The sequence below is a fragment of the Amphimedon queenslandica genome, unplaced genomic scaffold (assembly GCF_000090795.2).
Source record: "Amphimedon queenslandica unplaced genomic scaffold, v1.1 AMPQUscaffold_13204, whole genome shotgun sequence".
Taxonomy (NCBI): Eukaryota; Metazoa; Porifera; class Demospongiae; order Haplosclerida; family Niphatidae; genus Amphimedon; species Amphimedon queenslandica.
In genome coordinates, this window is record NW_003546560.1 from 33,988 (window position 1) to 57,831 (window position 23,844).

General features: G+C 35.3%; 1 protein-coding gene and 3 long non-coding RNA genes across 4 annotated transcripts; all 4 read left to right on the forward strand.

Annotated features, from left to right (window-relative positions):
- Positions 1-794: 794 nt before the first annotated feature.
- Positions 795-6,462, forward strand: LOC109584500 (uncharacterized). The gene is made up of 14 exons (XM_020000262.1): positions 795-931; positions 1,414-1,498; positions 1,812-1,872; positions 1,987-2,049; positions 2,279-2,575; positions 2,668-2,757; positions 2,817-2,972; positions 3,220-3,307; positions 3,370-3,473; positions 3,529-3,702; positions 3,757-3,925; positions 5,226-5,513; positions 5,648-5,677; positions 5,891-6,462. Exons 8-14 carry the CDS (start codon positions 3,289-3,291, stop codon positions 6,400-6,402), a joined length of 1,296 nt encoding a protein of 431 aa, XP_019855821.1. The 5' UTR covers positions 795-931; positions 1,414-1,498; positions 1,812-1,872; positions 1,987-2,049; positions 2,279-2,575; positions 2,668-2,757; positions 2,817-2,972; positions 3,220-3,288; the 3' UTR covers positions 6,403-6,462.
- A 2,696-nt stretch (positions 6,463-9,158) lies between these two features.
- Positions 9,159-9,912, forward strand: LOC109584498 (uncharacterized). Its single transcript, XR_002186041.1, has 3 exons — positions 9,159-9,248; positions 9,406-9,710; positions 9,833-9,912. It is a non-coding gene; the product is annotated as an uncharacterized LOC109584498 (long non-coding RNA).
- A 1,988-nt stretch (positions 9,913-11,900) lies between these two features.
- Positions 11,901-15,346, forward strand: LOC109584497 (uncharacterized). Its single transcript, XR_002186040.1, has 3 exons — positions 11,901-12,052; positions 12,395-12,521; positions 15,282-15,346. It is a non-coding gene; the product is annotated as an uncharacterized LOC109584497 (long non-coding RNA).
- A 2,219-nt stretch (positions 15,347-17,565) lies between these two features.
- Positions 17,566-18,922, forward strand: LOC109584499 (uncharacterized). The gene is made up of 4 exons (XR_002186042.1): positions 17,566-17,894; positions 18,238-18,374; positions 18,431-18,485; positions 18,540-18,922. It is a non-coding gene; the product is annotated as an uncharacterized LOC109584499 (long non-coding RNA).
- The last annotated feature ends 4,922 nt before the right edge of the window (positions 18,923-23,844 follow it).

A 23,844-nucleotide genomic window follows, 5' to 3' on the forward strand; every position in this document is an offset into this window, starting at 1 on the left:
CACACCTCTTCCCCACCCCAACGTTTACACTCCCCTCTTCAATCATCCCAGTCATTACCCATTTCTTCCTCCCCTACATTGTTAACCATCCTCTCTCTCAATGCTAGAAGTCTAATTCACAGTCCAACGTTTCACTCCCCCATAAGTTTCAATCATTACACCCTCCACCTCCCTGGCTTCCCTGACCTCTGCTCAAAAAGATTGCTCACCGTCATCATCTTTATCACAAAATCTCCAAACACAACTCATCTCACCTATTGCCAGAATACCGTCGACTAAGAAATAAAATTTATGCTGAGGTTAGACGTTCTAAAGCTAAATTTTTCCACTCAATTTCTTCTTCACCCCATCAATTCTGGTATTTCAAAAATTAAAGACGGAATCAGCTCAAACTTTAATTTACACAGCATACTTAGGACATCAATGTGTATCAGAAAATGTAAAAAGATTGATGTGATTTTGGAGCTATTTTGTGTTTTTTAGAACTGTGGCATTTTTAAAAAATGGATAACTCAAAAAGTTGAAGTCAAAATCAACTCTAACTTTCTACGCAGCATAAGGACATCAATATGTATAAAATTTGGAGCCATTAAAAAGCCAATAGTAATATTATACTGATGTACATGTAGTACTGTTTAGTAATAGTAAACTTTTTATTTTGTTTTAAGACTGCATGTACATGTACATGAAATAAACCATTTAAATGTACATGTACATACATGTATACATTTGCATGTTTTGATCATGTGACTATCATGTGACATTACATGTACATGTATTCTTCAATAGGTTGGCTGCTGATGAGCATGCAAGAATGTCTCAGTCGGAGGAGTCTATGCATTGATCCAGAGTATAATGTACTGTGGAGCTTTGATGAGAGCAGCTTTGAAATAATTATGTTGTTTTAATCCTGTAGCAGCTAAAGTTAAAGGTTAGAAATGATCCCCTTTCTCCTTTCTTTCCCCCTTTTTCCTCCATGCACTGTAGTATTTGTTATTTTATGTCATGTGAGCACGCATGCCAACACAGTTGTTTTTGTGGTTACAAGTACATGTACATGTATGTCTGTTATTTATACATATTTCAAATCAATATACTGCATTGCAAGAAACTTTTGTTGCCCCAATTTAAATTTCTTGATTTTTAAGGAAACGATATTTATAACCATGTTATGACCAAAAATTAAGTTGAAATTAGAAAATTGGGAAAATTAGAATATCATCACAAAAAATTAGACCATCAAAACTTGTCATACTTGTAAATGAACTATTTCGTCACCAAAATTAATATTGGCAATAATATGCCTGTACATGTACTTTTGTATAATGCACTTAACGTTGCTCAATCATTAAATACATGTATGTAATTATCGATTGAATGTATTCTTAGTAATACTTATTAATTTGTCTTTAGTGTTTGTCTTTGTTGGAGTTGGTCACATTGGGTGCTATCTGTGCTGGATCACTACTCTTTGAGGACTTGAAACTTTGCTACATTGGTAACGGACATTAAGAGTATTACACGTACTAATAATGGAAATTATCAACAAAATTAGTAAATGGTGGATTTGCATGTGTGGTTGTTATATTGGTAATTTTGGAGTTGTGTGTCGTTGAGCATGCTCAGGATAAAAATAAATTATGTGTCTTATCAATTAAGAGACTATGCATAATAATTTAGGTATTACCAGTATCTGCTCTTGGTTTTATTATGTCAGTTTTTCTACAAAATACCAATTAGGCATATGGTTTTTTCTCATTTTCCTATTCAACTCTCTTAATTGTTCTTAAAATTTTACTTTCTTCCTTCAGATGAGTTGTCAGTTAGTGCTGATCCTAATGACTTGCTGTCATGAGAGCAGCTGCTAATCAAGTTAGTAGTCTCCCACTTCTTTTAACCTTCCTCTCTTTATACTTACATTTCCCACTCCTCTCTTTCTTTCTTTCTCTCTCCATTTACCCTTCCCTTTCTCTCTCTTATTTTCAGCAGGAGGGAGGCAATCAAGGTAATGGACATTGTCCTATACACTGTACCAGACTACCAGTACATGTATGTGATGTATTCATGTACTTGTATGCATACACTTTACTGTATTAATAAGACAGTACTAATAATAAATTAAGTGGCTATGAAAGACAAGATTGTACTTTGTACATGTACTTGCGTTATACATGAACATGTAGATCCTATCCCAGAGAGGAAGGAAAGAGTGCACTAGTAAGGTTATATAGTGACTAGCGGCACAGTCTTTTATTGTAGCTCCTCCTCTTTTGTCTAGGAAACTATCACTGGGTTCAAGTGGATGGGTAACTTAAGCCACACCTTCCTTGAGAAAGGATCAGAGGAGCTAGGTTATTCATGTTTGGTACTACAGTACTGGATAAAGATGAAGTGAGTGGAGCTACTGTGACTGGAGAAATGGCCACCTACCTTTACTCTAATGGACAGACATTCTCTTCACTGTTGAAAGACATTTAAAATGTGGTCGAGTTGTCTCAAGCAATTCTTATTTTATGTCACTCAAAAGAAACAATAAAAGAATGAACTCTTTGATGGACTGAGAAAAGATGGACAAGTAATTATAATGAGCTATATAGTGTATTTTGAATAAAATATCCCCCTCTTTCTCTCCCTCCCTTGATCCCTCTCTCTCTCCTACAGTATGAGTATCCCAGTACTTGTGGTCCAGCTGGTGTTACTAGTGTATGTGATATTACTGTTGGGTATGACAGTACTAGACCTCCTCACTATAAACCAGTGAGTGTAACCTGTCAAACATGTTTACTATTATAATACCATGCAGTCAGTATTACTAGTATTACAAACAGGTACCAGTTGATCCTGGTAGTAAAGATGACCATGTTCTTTTTGGATAATAAGTATCAGTTTACTTTCAGGGACTGAACCAATGATCAAGCTGCTGAAGCCGGTATTATGTAATATGTATACATGTTCAGAGCTCCAGGAGTACAGTATGTTTACTACCATTTTGCACTATATTTTTTAATATTCATTATTATTATTGTTATTATTATTATTATTATTGTTATTAATATTGATGAGTCTTCACTTTAAGATACTCTATCTAGTACTGTTGATGATATTATTTATGAATTTATTAAACCATATTATTATAACTTATTATAATTATCAATCTATTTAAGATGTTATGTGTGTGATAAGTGTCTATTGTAACGTGTTTTTGTATTAATTTTAAAGATATTAGAGGAAATGAAAGAATTTATTTTTGTGGGTAAATAGTTTGTTGTGTGGGAGTGAACTGTCAAGATGGCCACTGGTAGATCAGGTTAGCTCTTGTGTCAGTATCAAGTGTTAATGTTTGATTCACTTTATTTCACTTTACATTAGGAAGAGATACTGAATATGAAGGATGGTTATTATATGAGGAGAAAGGTTTAAATGAATATGTAGCAACATTTACTGTAACTAAAGATACAGACACACTTCATAATGTAAGTATAATAGTTATATTGTGTACATGATGTGTATTAATGTGTTTATTTACAGTATAGGGGAAAGAAGCGTCCTGAAGCTAAGATAGATCAACATATGTCTTTTACATTTGTCGAGCAAGATTCCACACTTACATCAAGAGGTGATTATATTGAATTTAAATTTGATTCTCCACAATATGAACCAACTGCTGGATGGACTATTAAACCCCACGCAGTACCTTGTAGAGTAAGTACTTGTATCGTGTATAGATATAATTAATGTTTCTGTATCACTGAATAGATATATAGAAGTGATGTTGATAAGGTTGATGAACCTCCCTATCCTGATCCTCCCTCCTGCAGTATATCAGTACATGCTTCGCTTGATGCTGTTTATAGACTACTTTATACTATATCAGTGGAAGGTGTGGTTGGAGATGATACATTGTACATTACCAGGACATTGAGAAGTAAGATAGATTAAAGTGGGTGTGGTCTAGTATTAATAACCACACCCATTACACTACTCACAGTCTGGTACTAATATAACAAATTTGAAACATTGAAGGGGTGAGCACAAGCAAGCAGGGCAATAGACATGCAATGTTTAGATAGACATGCAATGGTTAGATGATGCATATACTTGTGACTGACTTGCATGCATGGAACATTGCTCACATTTACAAACACACATTCTTGTTCAACCACAATTTTGATAACAGCACATTCCAGCATCAGTTTATATAAGTGCCCACCCAAGTAAAAACCACGAATGTAATGCTAGTAAAAACCACGGATATAGCTTGCTCTTCTAACTTTATTATTAGTAAAGAATTTCAGCTGCAATTTAAGCATAATTTAACTGTATAGCTAAGTACAGTACTGCTGTAGGCATTCTTTTCTCTTGATGAGACATTCAAAATAATTTAAGCTTCGTTTAACAATGATTAAAAAGACCTTCAAAATTTATATCTGCTTTCTTAAACTTTTCTCTGCTGATGAAGTGTCTGGACAACAGATCAGTCTTATTTTGCTGCAAGTAAGCTTAAGATTTGCTCCCGTTTCATAACCTTGATAGTCGCCATTTTGTTTCATTGCAACTGCACCCACATCATGACATCAATGAAAATCATAGGCGGCAGCAGGGTCGGGCATGGACGGGCAATGCCCGACCAAAAATTTTGACCGGAAATGACAATTTAATTAATGACATCATTTTTAGTCATGAATAATTACCATGGCTAGCAAGAGACAGTCTTTCTGCTTTCCTTTGTCAACAAGCCTTCCAGAGGACCAGGACTAGTACTTTACAGGTTGGATAGAGCTTTACAGATAAGATAGGGGGCCTTTTAGGCACATTTTATGCTATATCATATTGTATATCCGTGCATTGAGTACACGCCCAAAATAGGTGCAAAAAAGGTGGGTGTGGTCAAAATCGCAGCACGCTTCGCACGCCATTTTTGCCCAACCGTTCTTCAAATCCTGCCGCCACCTATGATGAAAATATTTTATTAGAATGCTGGTAGTACACACATATAGGTGTGACCAGAACAGGCATGACTGGAGATGCACGTACATACAGAGTGAGTGAGTGGTGGAGCTACCTGCTTGAGTGGGGCTCACTCATGCTTGCCCCAATAATATTTATACCTTCAGTCGTATAAGTATTGCACTGTATTAATAGATACTAATTTAATTGGCCATTGGCACATACTGGGGACCATCTTTATCATTTTTATAATTAATTTATGTTCTGTTACTCCATAGGTCCTTTCTTAGACATTAGAGATTTACAGTATGTACTTGACACATTGAATGAAGCTGGCTTCTCACAGAGGAAATGGAAACCTCTTTGTGATGCCTTAGGATTATATGCTACTACACTGGGGGGTATTGAGGCTGAATATGCTGGAAATGTAAAAAGATGCTTTAGACAGTGTCTAGTAAAATGGTTAGAGAGAGCTGATGGTGTTGATATTAGAGGAGGTTCAACAATGGTCTCTCTATATAATGCTCTTGAGTACATTGATGAGAAAGCAGCAGCTGATCATATCAGTAAGCTATTATTGTTATTATTATTATTTTAATAAATTTTATCTATTCTTATGTAGTTTTCAATGACATAAAATTTGATAATATAATTTATGTATTGTCTTATATGTAGTTTCTTTTTTTGTATTTATTTTTAGAAAAGAATATTATTAATAAAGATTTTCCAGGTATTATATGATTATCACTCAAGAAATATATTGCATGTATTTTTACTGAGATTTTGTGAATTGTGGAACATTTTAGCTGTCGCATGTCATTAAGCATAATTATTATCAATAATGAAGTAAAAATTTTATTGACAGTTTCTTCACCAATTTGTAAAATTGATAATAATTATTAATGTTATTAATTTTTTCAATTTTAAATTATTTTGTCTATAGAGTTATGTCACTATCGTGAAGCGCTTAAGACTATTGTGACGTGTCATGTCACTAAAGCAGTAGTTCAAGGTGAAGCTCGTGTTGGTAAAACCTGTTTCAAGTCACTTCTACTGGATGAAAAGTACCTCAAAGCAAGTACCAGTATTGCTGAGCCGAGAGTTGGTATCTACTGCTACAGACGAGATACTGGGAAACGATACATACTATTGGATGTCACAGAGTTAGAAGATATAGTTAAAAATGCTTTGAAAAAAGATGCATTAGAAAAATTGATCGATTCTCCAGTAGAAAATCAGGGCAGTAAAAGTATTGATGGAAAGAAACAGACCAGAGGGAATGAAACAGCTGACGAACCTGATGATGGGTTTGTTGACGAATATGAAGCCCCTGATGGACCTGGCGATGGAGACGGAGCACCTAGTGATGATGAAAACGAAAGTTTGCTGAGTAAAGAAGTAAAGAAAGTACTTGATGGAGTACGACAGTGTTCAGGGAAGGAGAATCGTCTTTGAAGGTGCTCAATGGTTATACCTCATTGATACAGGAGGTCAAATCGCTTTTCAAAAGTTGCTTCCAATTTTTATGCCGTTTGCTCAAGTTCTCATTCTGGTTGTTAATATTTCAAAAGAGCTGTCTAGCGGCTCCACTGCAGTGATGCACATTGAAGGTGAGGATCACAGTGATGGCAGCCCATCCAGATTGACAGTTGAAGAAGTTTTGAAGCAAATTATTTCTTCAATAGCTTCTGGCATGCAGCATTTCAGGGATAGCTGTAAAGATCATGAAGTTCTACGAGATTTGGTTCCAAAGAAATTGCAGATTCTCACAATTGGTACACATGGAGATGAATGCAGTGATCTAGCAGAGTCTGCCCACACATTGGAAGAAAAATTGGCAGAAATAATAAAAGGAAATGATGATTGTGAGTCAATTGAAGCTGATTGTGTAGTTCGTGTGCGGGAAATTGATGGTCGTATTGCTAGTGCAGCTGTTGAAGAAAGAGGAAGCAAGAAAAATTTTAAGAACACGAAAAGTTCTTTGGATGACGTAGATGAGATCTTACAGAAAAATCAAAAAGGAATCAAAATTCCATTTTATTACTACTTCTTTGATATCATACTTCGCGTTGCAGCAAAAGAGGGATGTGGTGTCTTGCAATTATCCACCTGCATAAGTCTTGGGGAAGATTTAAAACTTGTAAAAGATGAAGTGATGGAATCTCTCAAATTCTTGCATCATATCAACAGTATCTTTTATTATCATGATTCTAAAGCCTGCAGTGACCTGGTGTTTGTTAACATAGGCAGTCTCATTGGCATTCTCAAGGAGTTGGTTGGACATGTTCATATTATTCACTCCAAAGCAAGAAAATATGCTGGAGATGAGGACATTATAAAGGGGATCCTTTCAGAGTCCAAGTTTAAAGAAATTTGTAAAGAACAACTTGATCCCATCACAGAAAAACTCAAAGTTGCTAATATTTCAACAAAATTGCTGAAGCTTTTTCTGGAGCTCTCAATAGCTACACCAATAGATGATAAATATTTTATACCAGCTCTCCTTCCTGTAAGAGATGTTACAGATATTAATCCTTATAATGATTGTGAGCCATTGCTGTTTTACTTCAAGAAGGCAACTCCAATGGGCCTATTCTGCTCTGTTGTTACTCGTCTCCTTTCTATGCCTTGCTACGAAATAGCTTCGACAAAAATTAACAGCAATTTCTCAAATTTTATCAAAATGAATCGAGAGTCATGGTATCGTGTTGTTCTAGTTGAGCAGGTCAATTGCATTGAAGTCCATTGTGAAGAACAAAGCATTGAATGCAGTGTGAAGAAAGATGTAAGAGAAGCGATTGCTTTTGCAGCTGAAAAGCACAATCTCAGTGACAGTCATAAGAATCCTGAGATCCGGTTTTTTTGTTCATGTGAGCATGGTCCTGCCGGAGGAGGTGTGGCTAAGGGTGAGAAGCATACAGTAGCAGTTAATGAGAAGCTGTGTATCTTTAGATGCACTAAAACAGAAGAAATATTCAAATGTGATGAGAAGATAAAGTGGAAGTCCTGGCTTCATAGTAAGTTGTTGTTGTTGTTGCTGTTATTATTATTTCGTAGCTAATGTACCAAACACTTCCACTTCTATTGATGAGTCAAAAAGTAAAAATGTATTAATATTCATATGATAATTTAATGTATTAATTGTAAAGGCACTCCACAAAGAAGTGTGTCTGAGACAGGAAGTTTTGGCTCTCCACACGAAGCCAAAGGTATGTCACTTGATTGTTGAATTGAACGCATTCACAATCTTACCTGGCATTGATTCAATGCGTGCAATAAAGTCATAATTAGTAAATTAAATAAATGTTAGTAAATACTTACAATTATGTTTCTAGTTTAATTTTTTTTGATATTCACATTAACAGTGAACGACCTTCTCAGATATGATCACTTTTTACTGCTATAATAGTGTTAATTTTTACTCCATTTTTTTATAGACCCAAAGGAGATACTACAGAAATACTCAGCCAAGCTAACTAAGGCAATATCAGCAAATGCTGGTGATGTCACTAAAGCATTGTTTGCCAAGGATCTAATAACACAAGGGACTAGAGACCATGTAGTGACAGCAGTTGGTGTATCTATTGCTGATAAAGCTGATAGAGTAATAAATGATGTCATGAGTCAATTAGAAGCTTTTCCTGATGAAAGACAGTATTTAATTGATGTGTGTCATATTTTAATTAAGCAAGGTGCAGCAATGAAGCAGATAGGAAATGCTATCCTTGAAGAACTAGGTGCCAGTATGTACATGTACATATAAAGTTTATCAATGTTAACCATTTTTGTATTCACAATAGGATACTGACCATCCTCCTCCTCCTGCTAGTAATTTATTTTTGGACACTCAGTTGCTTACTTTTTAATTATCATAATGATGCTTTTAAAGTTATTTTCCAAATTCCTTTGTACATTGCACGTATCCGTCACATTAATTAAGAAGTAGATCTATGTGGGTGTGTGCTTGTAGTTGGATGGAAGACAAGCCAGCAGTAAACGAGCTACTAACTCTGACTCACGCACGGTAGATGTTGGTGCAGAGTGGCTGTGACTAGGGGTACTACTGGAACTGGATATGAAAGATCTTATGGCCAAAGGACTACACTAGCACATGTACACTCTGGTTGAAGGCCATGCGGCAGGCCTTGAAGAGGACAAGTGATCAATGCATTAGGAGTCATTAGAGCTAATACTTTAGTTGATAAAATAATATAAGAAATGGATTAGTAGTACTGGTAGAGCTACTGCTACTAGTAAACACACTAATACAAGAAGACTTGCTCCTTCAATCAGTAAACAATGTAAGTAAGGGGTCTGCATGGCTGCGCCACTGAGGCTAGTATCACATTGACTGAATTTTATTGTTAGATTTATACTGTATAGTTGGTATATGTAGGAGGAAATGGGAAACTATTTACAAATGTAAATGTAATGATGTTAACTATATTTTTATTGTAGCTACAGCTCAATTATAGTCACTTGATATCACTGATCTTCAAAAAGTGTTGAATTTGCTGCAGATGCTCATTTCAACGTAGACTGGGAGGGACTGGGTCTGTATAAAACTAGGACTCTATCAGCACCCAACACTCTCCAACTTACAACATACTCATGATAGGGGGCTGCCCATAGGGAGTGTCTTGCTGTCTGGTTACAAAGAGCTGATGGTGTGGATCATAGTAAAAATGGAGGAGCTAACTATGTATCACTAGCTAATGCTGTAGAGAGATTGGGACAAAGAGCTGCAGCTGATGACATACGAAGTGAGTTACAATGATTGTATTAGTAGATTAACTGAGGGAAAGGTACAACAATAATTATCATTAATCTTAATAAGGATTAAATTTAATATTAATTTATAAAAATGTTATGATTATTATTTTAGTTTATTTTTATTAAGAGACTGGAGGGAGAACTCCAATGACTCCATTACCAGTTCAAGAAGACAGTTACATTGCAGAAAAAGAAGAAGAGAAACAATCAAAGAAAGAAGATGAAGAAAAGTGGATGAGGTAAATATCAATATAACAATTGTTAGTATTGATGTACTTATGCTATGTAGAAAGCTTGAGCTGATTATGACTTGTTCTTTTCAAGTTATGACCATTTTTAAGAATGTGCCAAAATCTAAAAAATTCCCTGTACCCATTGTTTTTTCAAAAAAATGGCTCCAAAGTCACTCCCAATTTTTATTACATTTTTTGATACACATTGATGTCCTTATACTAAATGTATGTAGAAAGTTTGAGCTGATTCCAACTTAATTTTTTGAGTTATGAACATTTTTATGTCAAAATACATGTATCTTAGGTACTATCTTATTCTGAAAGATTGGCATTGATCCAGAGTTTAATGTACTGTGGAGACTTGATGAGAGCAGTTTTGAAATAATTATGTTGTTATAATTCTGTTGCAGCTAGGTTAGAAATGATCCTCTTCCTCCCTTTCCCCTTTTTTTCGCCTTTCCTCCTTCCCCCTTTTCTCTCCATGCACTATAGTATTTGTTATTGGGGCGAGCCTGAACTCGCCCCACTAAGATGAGAAAGCGTCTGTATGTATGTATGTATGCACGGGCATGATGATAGGGTCGTCTAACTATTATTAAAGTTAAATAGCCTAATCTTCATTGGAAACTGGTGTGGTCACAATGAATAAAATGGTGGCTATCAGCAACTCTGAGCTTATTTCCAGCAAACGGGCAGCAAGACAAGACTAAATTGGTGTTCAAAGACATCTGTAGCAGCAAGGAAGGTTTCCACAGCAAATATACAATCTCTTCTTTAATATAAAGGACTCTGATAAGATGAATGATGCAATGATAAAGATGCATGCAAATGATTTCTGGTGTATCCCTAGCAGCAGTAAGGAAGGTTAACAAAGCAGAAGTACAATTTGACTTCTTCAAAATACAAATTGTTCAGTCACTACTTCTAACAGATCTAAAATGCTTGCTATAACCAATTGCTGGTGACATTTTATAATTAATCAGATGACTAAGTAATAAAATTAATGCTTGCACGACATTTTCACTTTTTTGTATTTGCATGGACATATATACAATTGCTTTGCTTGCTTATAAATAATTCACTCCTAGCTTGCTTATAGGCTCACCCCTTTAATGTTCTACATTCTTCTAGATTTATTTAATGTGAGCATACAGCATACCAACACACTGTTATTGTAGTTACATGTATATGTGCATAAATGTACATGTACATATACATAAAACAAAGCATACAATTCACATTTTGTACCTTAAGAATGAGTATAGCTTGATCTCTTTCTCTCTTTTCCTTCATTTTTATCTATTCCTCCATTCTTTTCTCCTCTTCCTTCATACTCCATAGTTTATAAATCTTGACATGTATGTGCATGTATACCGTATTTCCTTAAATAAAAGCCCGGGCGTCTATTTCCTAAAATGATATTTGGACCTCCAAAAAATATATAAAAAATAAAAAAAACTTCGGCACAGAGAGGGATTCAACCCGTGGCCTCATGCTTTTGACTTCTGGAACTGCAGGCATTATCCACTAGACTAGTGAGTCACTCCTAGGCTAGTGTTGCATATTTATAGTTAAATTGTATTGCTACCCCGGCGTTTATTCGAATGCGGCTTCTATTTAAGGAAATACGGTACATATGCACACACAGTTTACTTAATTGTTTTATGACATATCATATAGCTCCAAATTTTCCTCACTAAAAAATTTCGTCAAAATCTTAATTTCTTGTCAAAATTAATTTTTGTCAATAAAATTTTTTGTCATTTTTGTTATTAATCTGTGTACTACTCACGTGGAACAAAAAATTTGTAGGTTAAAAATTTTGTCAAGCAAAAGTACTGGACAAATTTGACGAAAATTTTGACCGACGAAAATTTGGAACTATACGGTATTTTATGTGTACAATAATTTTCCCTCTTTCCTCTCCCTCCCTCTCTCCAGAATTAGAGGGTACTATTAAGTCCTTCATTGCATTTATGTCTCCCTCAGCCTCAAGGTTCTGTCATCACAAGGTTCCATGCTTCAATGAATCACTTGTCATCATTGCACATACAAGACTGCCTCTGTTGACGACTGTCACATTGTCTCAAGAGTTAATTGTAAGTTCAGTAGTAGTAACAGCTAAGTTATGCATGTACAAATGTATTCCCTTAGCTATTTATGCATGTACATGTACCGTATAGCCTCTCTTAATGATCACTTTTTATAGCATACACCTCCACTTAACAGACATACAGCACCTAGTGTACCAATTGCATTCCTTACTGTATAAAATGACCTCTAAATAACAGACAAACTTTTTGTCCATAAGTGTCATGTACTGGTACAATGTACATGTATATAGAAACTACAATAATTCTAAATTGGCAAATATTATTATTTTATTTATTTACATGCATTTATTTATTATTTCTTCGTTTGTTTGTTTATTGTAGATGTAGCTCATGGTGGTGGGTTGGGTTACAATGCTGGATTGATAGAAGCAATATTGTTCAGTTCTGATTGAGGCATACTCTTTGGTGGGTTTGTCTATATGGAGGGCTTGGTCAATACAATATTAAAGTCAAAGTAAGTTACATACATGCATATAGATTTAAAATGGTCTTAGTTATCATGGGTGCTTAAACATGATGGGTTCAGCTCTAAAAGGGAACTCCTATATGCACTTATGTTATTGCATGTATTATTATTATTATTATTATTATTATTATTATTATTATTGTTATTGTTATTGTTATTGTTATTGTTATTGTTATTGTTATTGTTATTGTTATTGTTATTGTTATTATTATTATTAATATTATTATAACTACTACAACAACGACAACAATGAAACCAACAAAAATTAAACCTAAGCATAGAATGTAGATTAAACTCTACCATCCTAGAACTTAAGTGTTGCTAGCAATACACTTATATACATGTAGTTGTTAACTTGTTATATATAAGAATGGTCACATGTAACCAATTCTACACAATGCTATCACATTATACAGACATTAGTTGTTACGACGTGTTTTTAGTTCTGTAAACTTTAGACTATAGCCAACTCCTTTCCAATCATACCATATGATTCCAAACCAAGTACCAGCTCCAGTTGGATTAGTATAGTAAGGACCATTGAGATGTGATTGAAACTTTTGAAAGCAACTGTTAAACCACCAGGCACCATTGTATCTAACAGCATAATTCACACCACCATTATCATTATCATTATCTCTTGTAGTGAGTGCCATTCCATTGTGATTATATCCATTAATTATTAGGATCAGTAATCAGTCCATCCCCAGCAGTACCAGAATATCCTCCTACTGTTAGCATATATTTAGTACTACTATCACTAACATTAAAATTGATGTAGAGTAGCTAGCATTTTTCATGTTCCTCTCAAAGTCTCCTAGGTCCACTCTTAGTGTGTTTGATCCTTCTTTAGTAAGACGATGAATCTTGCTCAATCCTAACCAAACCAAAACTCATCAGTAAGATCAGTAAATCCATTCTCATAGTCAGCCCAGTATCTATAGAAATCAACAGATTCATGCTCTTGTCTCCTCTGAAATACAGTCTCCACCACCATCAGTCTTGTATACCTGTGATGCAATATTGTATAATTAAAAAGCGTTATTGTTAGTATTAAGGCTAACTTCAAATGGAGTTCCTCCATCAGGATTAACAGTATAATCACCACTAGTAGTATTACAATTATTGTACCAATCCTTACAGTCTCGAGGAGCTATAATACAAGATAAAAGTTAATGTATAATATGAGTGCTTATGGGAGATAAAGCACAACAGTATGTTCTACTTTATTACAGCTAGTACATGTACTTTGAGTAGAGTATGCAGTAGGACAAGACTTTTGTGGTTCCTTAGGACAGGACTTTGGTAGTACTTTAGGACAGAGAATATACCTATCAATACCAGGTTCACTGATAGTAACAGACTGTCTAAGTTACTAATATTACAGCATACTCTTAGGTACAGTCCTAGTCCACAATGTTGATATGATCCAATATTAGTACAGTCAGTATAGACATACAATAAGATCCTCCACTAGGAACTGTCAGTAATACTAACACAAACAATAGAAAAACAATGAACCATGAACCATTGTAACTAGCTAGTATGGACTGTAGATAATTTTGTTGAGTATATTTATAGTATAGTGCGTGGGTGCATCAAAGGCTCCGCCTGTATATCTCATACAGCACAGTTTGTGGTCCATACTAGGGTTAGGCAAATTATGCTACAGCATATTATGGCACGTTAGTATGCTGGCATACTTGAAGCATAATGTTTTATTAAATTTCTAACAGCCGGATGCATGTATAAGAAACTTGATAGTTGATATTTGAGTAAAGCTTAAAATATGAGCATATAATAATGAGCATAATTGGATTCATTTTAAAGTATAGTAAGACGGAATTTAGGGCTGTGCCTAAAGTCATATAAGGTGAAAATTGAAGCATAGTTTGCCTAGCACTAGTCCATACAGCACGTTTATGGTTTCCTGTTGTATTAACTTTGACCACCTCCAACTAAGGAGAGAAGCACGAGAAAATTCCATGAGCAGATAGTGCCTTTGATGCACCCATGCACCTTGACCATAAACTAGTTCAAGCACAGTTTCTTGTGCTGTATGGGAAATACAGGACACATGCTTTAACTAATACAAATTGTTTAGCGTATAAAAGTGGAAATTTTGACATCTATGAATGAGTGTGGTTAATAATCAACTATTGAATATGGTAGCTATTATAGACTGTAGATATTGAGGAAGTGCTGCATGTATCCTGGACAATATGTATATTGCATGTACCGGTATATTGTTGTGCCTTTCATCTTATGGCTTCCGATTGTACAACTGACTCTACACAATTTGAGTTATAGCTTCAGTAGGAACTGTCAGCACTATAAACAGAACAGTGAATCACAATCCATTGCTAGCTAGTATGGACATAACTAGCTGGACTATGGACCCCTGCCCCTTTGCTAGGGATGGGGCAAGACTAGGACTGTGGATATTATTGGCAGCCACGCATAATTTGTACATTACACATTACAATCATAGTGAGATTAGAGAACACATTATTAATTTTACTGTATCAATTTAATGTACAGATAAATCCTCTACAATATCCTATATAGCTCTATGACCTATGCTCTTTATATTCTGCATTTTTGTTGCATTCAATGCAGTTTGCAAGCTAATTTTAAGAAAAATTGAAAAATTTGAAAAAAATTTGGACAGACACATCCTTATTGTTCTGTTTTGTGTTTTTCACATTGCTTTTTGAAATATTAATAACCCTCTTGTTCTTGTTATAGAGTTGTGTTTAAGTTCAAAGGTGCCCATAAGTCTAACAATGGCACTGATGTGAGTTCTTGACAGATTCCTGAATCCTGAGATACTGTGCAGGATTCCTGGGTTAGAACAAAAATCAGGAGTATGAATACAACTATTCAATAAAGACTTCTCATTAGCTGTATCTGCAGTATCTCTCGTAAGTCTCTCTTTCCTCCTTCCCTTCATTATTATTATTTTCATGTCTTCTTACATCTATTTTAATTATGCAAACTGCATATTATGATTGCAAATTTTTTGTGATCAGTGGGAATGATTTGGCTAATCTGTGGCCATGTGCCATATGAGCATGTGCATAATAGTTTGTTTTATATTGGCAAAATATCAAATTGAAATTACAACCTATACACAGTACTAATTTGTATTCATGTACATGTACTAATGTACTTCAAGCAATGACAAATTAGACAATTTGCCAGTATATAGACCCATCCCAAAGCTAATTATCATGATTACTAATTGTACCGTATATGCCAGAGAAATAATTTTATAATGATATTCATTGGTCATTAATAATATTCATGAAGCAAGTGTCACACCCATTGGACGGCAAGATGGTAGAGTCTGAATGAGTGTGGAGAATTTCATCGCCTAAAGCAAGCCTAATTCCAAGTTCATTGGGCTCCTCACTGTTCCAAAACAAAGAAAACAATGGGCACCAGCTCCTACAAGTGATATATAAAGTTCTAGTGAATTAAGTACGAAGATCCAGTGATGTGGTAGATGCAGCTTTATCAAAATCTTGCTCATACAACGAATCTGGAGCTTATTTACTCCTTACAGCTTCTCTTAATGCTTTTTTCAATTATTCTTCAGTTTGAAAGCTGGAGAGCTTGAGATCAGGATTCAGCACATACATTGCCAGTATCTCTTGCCGTCCAGTGTGGGCGGCTATTGAATATATACGGTGCAATTAGTGGTCACGATAATTAGCCTCGGGATGGGTCTATAGTATACATGTAAAGGCAGCTATGTTGTAATCCTTACATTATAGATGTATAGACAGTGCATATAAAAGAAGGCTAAGTAGCTACCCCGCAGTTACTCTACTTTTGTATAGGTAGTTCGTTGCTCCTTCTCTGCGCATGCTTAATGTGACAGTAGCAGGACAGTAGCGCGACAGTAGAAGACAGTAGTGTGACAGTAGAATGGAGCAAAAAAATCCTAAATGGGCTTCCAGAAGGAGAGAGTGGCATTATAGATGAACTTGGAGAGTACAGACAACCAAAAGAACCATCCACAAGTTCTACTACAGTACATGTGACTGGGTGGGATCACAGCATAACGCAGCGAAGAGTAACGAAGAGTAGTGAAGTAGTAGCGAAGTACCTACGAACTACCTTCAAGGTTCTCTTCTCTACTGTACCCTACTTAGCCTTTTTTATGTGTACTGTACATGTAACTTTTACTCCTCCCTTTTTCTCCTCAAGATGATATTCACGCAGTACAGAATACACTTGAGTGGAGCTAGAGTTCACTAGTTTAGTTTGAATCAGTTCTTGCTGATCATTACAAACTAATAGTCCAGCCAGTGTTCATTAGGAATAATATCAGCTCACATTACTGAGGTCTATCCTGCTAAAGGTCAGTCATTGCATGTACATGTACAGTGCAGCCTCTTTATTAAGGATGCCATTGGGCCCACACTACGGAGCACTAAGTGAGCTAAAAGAGGCTAGCTCTGCATGTGAGTTTGACAAGCAGTATGTGGCATTTGGAGCAAATTTAAAATTTATAAACAATTCATTTTTTTATCAGAATCAGCTCAAATTTTCTTGATGCATGTAGCATGTATTGTGTATTTAAAACAATTATAAAAATGGAGAATTTATTCCTAGATTTTTTGATACAATTTGGCTGAAGTTAGTAAAGTTACTTTACTACAAGTGTAGTTTAGGGAGTGTGACCCGATTTTTGAGCAATTAAACAATTTTTTAGTCCAATTTTGATCAAAATGAGCTCAAAAGTGATGCACAACATAAGGACTTGTATAGATCTATGTATCAGAAAAAATTTAAAAACAGAGAATTCTTTTCTTGTGATTTTGTTGAAATAACCTGTCTTGACTTTAGCCTAATTTTTTAGCAACTTGACAATTACTGGGGTATATGCTGGCAAGAAGCTACATGAGTGCTATGCTAAAATCCTCTGGGGAACCATAATAGAGAGATATCCTCATTTCAGTAGTACTTTTGTATAGGTTTATACCAATAAGGTCATTACAAAATGTCCATTAAAAGGTGTCCTTATCTATGTACATGTATGCTACACTTTTTATTGCACTGTATTATAAGCATATATTATAATTATCCTTCATTACCTTTTCATTTACCTGGTATTATTTTATCATAGGTATTAATTAAAAGGATCCATCAGATTGTCCAATGTTAGGTGAATGTGTTCATAGAACTCTGTGGCTCATTAAAAAGATATTCTCATCACATCAAAGCTAATTGGAGCAGTTTCAACTTCCAAGTGTCATGCAGAGAATGCTTCACTAGCTGCTTTCTTGCCTTCTATCCTTCAGCTCTTCTCAAGTGGTTCTCACTTTGTACTCTACTGCAAAAATAGATCCAGTAAGAAATGGAGAGAGGGGGAGGGTGAGAAAGGGGAATTTGAAGGAGAAATAGGGAAGAAATGAAGGATGTTTTAGCTTTGCAATATTTACATTGTACATGTACATAAACTATTGTTGCTTTTATGTGTGTTAATGAATTTAAAGGGCTCATATTTCCTTGAATTGTCCCTTTTAAAAATTTTAGCTTTTGTATGCCCTGTAACTGTATTCAGACAAGTATACACTAGTTCAGTGGTGGCTAATAATAGTATTCAATGAATAATCCTCACAATTAATCACCATTCTAAGGCTTTCTTTTTTATTCCTCCCTCTCCCTCTTTCTCTCTTTTTGTCTCCCTCAGTATGATGCTATTCCTGGTTTCCTTGATAATAATTAACTACGCTGTCACGCCCATTCATTGAAATAATTCTATAACTGTTGGACATGTCTTTAATCTTGTTGCCGAGAGCCCAACTGCTATGGATTGGAATTATACATGTACATGTAGATGTATTATAATGTTTCATCATCCACAATTGTCTATTTCATTTTAGTCTTTTCTCTCCTAAGAATTACACACTGGGTGACATTGAGATTCTTAGCATAAAGGTATAACATGTCACATGATAGTGACAGACAGTCATGACTTGTAATATTATATAGTCTGTAGGTTAGTTAGCAAAAGAGGGAAAGATCGATTAGACCAATCAGATTCAGTTTACAAAAATCATAGAAACAGCCACCATCTTGAAAAACCGACCTCAATCCTACATATAGGCTACCACCTATATAATGTACTTAAGGATGGAGGACACTGGGCAGTTAGTGGCTGGGAGCATTCCAGCTTAAGTACTCTGGAATGATAGAAACCAATCACATACAAGGATTTTGGTATCCAGTTAGAAGACTGCTGATTATATGTTTTGATATGACGTTTTGAGGCAGAATTTGGCATTGGAAGAAGGTATTGAAAAGGAGAAATAGAGGCATTTTGATTAATAATGACATCAAAAGATACCTCAAAGAAACACTGGCAGATCAGTAAAACAAAGGTATGCCAACAATGCACAACTTGTTGCTATGAGTACATGTACATGTATATGGATGAGAAGTGTATGTACATGTACATGTATGTGGTTTGTGGCTATGGAGTTGTATATGTAATACGTGGACCTGCTGTGTGAGTATAAACTTTCCTACTGTGTGCTCAACCCTTGATATCTTTTGTTCTTCATTTTCTTTTTACTGTCTTCATTCCGCCAAGAATACTACTACATTACTATATGCATTACGTCTAATTGTACATGCCTACTCAATTCCTTCCTCTATTCTTCATACCACTCATACCACTACTTCAAGTATACCATTAGTTGTACTCTCACAAATGTATCATCTTAACTTACTGGGCACACATAAAAAACAATAATGTATCAAACAGTTCATCAGTATATTCTCAAAATTTGATGTACTACTCATAAAAGCTAACTGAAATATCTTCATTATTTGTACTTTAATCTGCACACACCCTCAGCTAAAGGTAGTCAGTACTTAGTGGTAGTGTTTAGTACCTTATTGAACCATGGAAAACTAGGACGAGATGCACAGCAATTGCCTTCAAGACCACCACATCCTTTGCCATCCTACAATGCATCAGATGTATAGAGTACAAAATCATATGTACCATTAGCAGGATTACGAGATTCACAGAAGTAGTCATTACCAATGAAAGACTGAAGAATTGAGTTTTGAGGACTACCTTGAGCACAAGGACAATTACAAATACTATTAGCATTTTCAAGTTATCCAGACATGTTGATGAAGAGACCTATGAGTGATACTAACACCATCACCATAATCAATATCATTGTATGATTTTCAAGGTCACCAATAGTATGCGCAACTGCATAAGGTGAAGCATATTGATATCCCACTACTCTACCACACACTTGAGAGTAACTGATACCATTAGATGGAAACTAAACTGATAAACACCTGCCTACACTTGATGTTGCTCTACCACAAGCTCTAACTCCTCCTGACTGCATGGTACAGTCTAAACCCAGAAGGACAGTTCTTGTAGCATCAGTCATATCCAGATATGCTAGTCTTGTCCATCTTCCTTCTGAACCATAGTGTATGCAGCTCTTCCATATTACAGTAAATATTCATTGTTTCTTCATTAGTTAAAATGCTGTTAAAGAAACCTGACTAATGACACAGAAATATGTCATTCATGTACTTATGCCTGTATAGTGGTTATTGTTTTAGAAGTTTTCGCTGTCCCAACTCATTCCAACATGTATGCAAGAATATCAATTAGACTATACATTTTACTTTAGAGTCAGTATAATAATCAATTTTTTCTGGGTTTTTACATTATTTTGTAAAGGTCTTTATTATAATGTTTGAATTTATAATTGAGATTATGACTTTTTTTATCAGCAGACTGAAGTAAGAATACTGACACTTTCAAAATTACCTATACCAGAAATGCCCTCTATTGCATCATATGTATTACTTTTAAATTATTTTCAAATCAACTACTCAAAAATCAAAAAACAATGATAAACTAACTACAAATAGTCTACTATCATGCTAACTATCTACCAACACACACAATATGTATCAAACTGTTCATTAGTACACTTCATTTGACGTACAGCTCATAAAAGCTAACAGGAGAGTCCTCATCATCACTACTTTGTTCTGCACACACCCTCAGCTCAAGGTAGTCAGTAGTGGCAGTGTTTAGTACCTTATTGAACCATGGAAGACTAGGACGAGATGTACAGCAATTACCTTCAAGAATACTACATCCTTTACCATCCCACAATGGATCAGACGTATACAGTATGTATTGATATGTACCATCATCAGGATTACCAGATTCACAGAAGTAGTCATTACCAATAAAAGACTGAAGGGTTGAGTTTTGAGGGCTACCTTGAGCGCAAGGACAGTTGTATCGATGGTCATTACTAGGATTAAAAATACTGGATTCAAGTAGTCCAGCCATTAGTGTCCAGATATGTTGACGAGGAGACCCACGAGTGATGCTAACACCATCAACATAATAAGAATTAAGATCATTGTGACTTTGGAGGCCACCAATCCTATGATCAGCTGCATCAGTTGAAGCATATTGATATCCTACTACTCTACCACACACTTGAGAGTAACTGATACCGTTAGATGGAAACTGAACTGATACACAACTGCCTTCATTTATATCTGATGTTGCTGGTCTACCACAAGCTCTAACTCCTCCTGACTGGTACAGTTTAAACCCAGAAGGACAGTTCTCTGTAGCATCAGTCATATCCAGATATCCTAGCCTTGTCCATCCTCCTCCTGAACCACACAGCTCCTCCATATTGCAGTAAACATATTGAGTTCCATCATTAGTTGCCAGTAGATATACACCAGAAGGACTGTTTGGTTGTTTGTCCTTTATCTCTTGACACGAAGTAGGGATAGGAGAGAAGGAAGATGAGTCATTTTGTAACATGATAAGGTCTTCCACTAGTAGCAGTATATCATTGATAACTCCAGCATTAGAAGTAGCAGTCTCCTTGATATGAGAGAGAGAAGAAATGATACCGTCCATTTTCTGTTTTATCTCTTGAATATCTTGACCATTGTTCCTGGTAGTATTGAATATTTCATTCAATAGTCCATCATCAGTGTTGTATTGATTGGTATCAGTATTACTGGTATCACTGCAGGTAGAGCAGGCTGCAGTACAGGTACTGTTAGCAGCATCAAATGTAAGAGCAAGATTAGAACTGCTGATAAACTGAGGGAGACAAGCAATAGCTAGTATAAGAAGAGAGAGCATTATTATTCTCTTTGTAATGATTGTTTACTGTTTACTCTTCACTCCTTTTATAATATTCAGAAGAGCCTGACTAATGATGTCAGACATGATGCTGTATGTAATGAGAAACATTCAAAGAACGTACTCTAGTCTAGTAAATTTCAACCAAAAATGTGCAGGTGTTTTAGTAGTAGACTAGCACTATCAATTTGCATACCTTTCTGTTTGAGTGCATGAGCAAATTGAAATACCATCGTTTTTAATTTTAATTATTATCTTAAAATCAACTAAAAATAACACATAACTAAGGCTAACTATAAAAAGCTAACTTTTGACACAATTCTATCAAACTTTTCATTAGTATTGTCATGCATCATTTGATGTACAACTCATAAAGGTTCTTCATTACTTGTACTTTGATCAGCACACACCCTCAGCTCAAGGTATATAGTTAGTGTTGGATAAACACGCATAACCATTGATAACCATTGTGTCATGAACATAAATTAATCATTAATAACCATTACATAACCATAACCACACATAACTATACCATTGATAACTTTACATAATTGATAACCAAACATAACCATACACAATCAGCAATTGCAGATACATGTAGTCACATCACCTTGAGTGATAAGTAAATATGCACTAGATATGCATGCATGATACATGTGAGCCTGTAATATTAGAATAACCACAACATAAGTAATAACCAGTTTGCTGTTTGTTTTAATCAAACAGAACCTCTCTATTATTGGCCACATATGTGGATCAGATGTATAGTGTATGTAATCATATGTATCATCAACAGGATTACCAGATTCACAGAAGTAGTCATTACCAATGAAAGACTGAAGACTTGAGTTTTGAGGACTACCTTGAGCAAAGGACAATTATAAATATATGCATAGTACTATTAGCATCTTCAAGTAGTCTAACCATTAGTGTCCAGACATGTTGACGAGGAGACCCACGAGTGATACTAACTCCAAGAGCATAATAAGAATTAGTATCATTGTAATTTTGAAGGCCACCAATAGTAGGTTCAACATCATTTGAAACATATTGATATCCCACTACTCTACCACACACTTGAGAATAACTGATATGAAAACTGAGCTGATACACAACTGCCTACACTTAATGTTGCTCTACCACAAGCTCTAACTCCTCCTGACTGCGTAATACAGTCTAAACCCAGAAGGTCAGTCCACTGTAGCATCAGTCATATTTAGATATGCTTGTCTTGTGCATTCTACTGAACCACAGTGCAGCTCCTCCATATCACAGTAAATATTCATTGTTCCTTTGTAGTAACTTCGGGACTTAGTGACAATAGCACGCGTTTGCTCTTGATAACAAAGATACTTTACAAAGAAGTACTAAGAACTAATCAACTAACCAACTAGGTATCGTGTATGCAGTACAGAACTTAAAAACATTAAAAAGGTTCTATATTTAGGTACATTACATAATCACTAATAATAACATAATCTAACCATTAATATCTAATAACATTAACACTAATAATAACTACAATATTAATAATAACTACTTACAAATACATAATAAGATTAGTTTACTACAATTCCTCCCCATTAAGTTTGAACGAGAGGTGCATAACGGTCAACTGGTCTACGAACTCTTGTAGATCTACGGGGTGATGGAGGGTTCTCAGGTGGTTGATCCTCAGTAGTAGCTGTTTGATTATCCAGAGATTCATCACCTGTGAATGCATCTGGTAATTGCCAATTATCATCTGTTGATTCAGTGTTGTTAGAGAATCTCTTCCTGAGATGATCAACATGATGTCTCAAAATAATTCCATTATCTGTAATTACTTCATACGAAACTGGTCCTGTCTTTTTAACAACTTTAACAGGTATCCATTTATTCTTAGGATTGTGAAAATCTTTAGCAAAAAGATGATCTAAATTCTCTAGGTTGTTTATCAGATGTTGTTTTCTGTTGTTTCTTTTCAATCATCTCTCGAGTAGTATCAGGATGTAGCAAATCCAAGCATGTTCTTATTCTCCTCCCCATTAAGAGTTGAGAGGGAGATAACTCAGTAGTAGTAGTCTGAGGAGTTATTCGATAATTGAGCAAAAAACGAGACAATCTTAATTCAATCGGTTCATCCATTTT

Bases quoted from the DNA above. Each gene is read 5' to 3' on its own strand.
- LOC109584500 (XM_020000262.1), top strand. The intron at 3,926-5,225 runs GTAAGATAGATT...GTTACTCCATAG, and splicing joins CATTACCAGGACATTGAGAA to GTCCTTTCTTAGACATTAGA. The intron at 5,514-5,647 runs GTAAGCTATTAT...ATTTATTTTTAG, and splicing joins AGCAGCAGCTGATCATATCA to AAAAGAATATTATTAATAAA.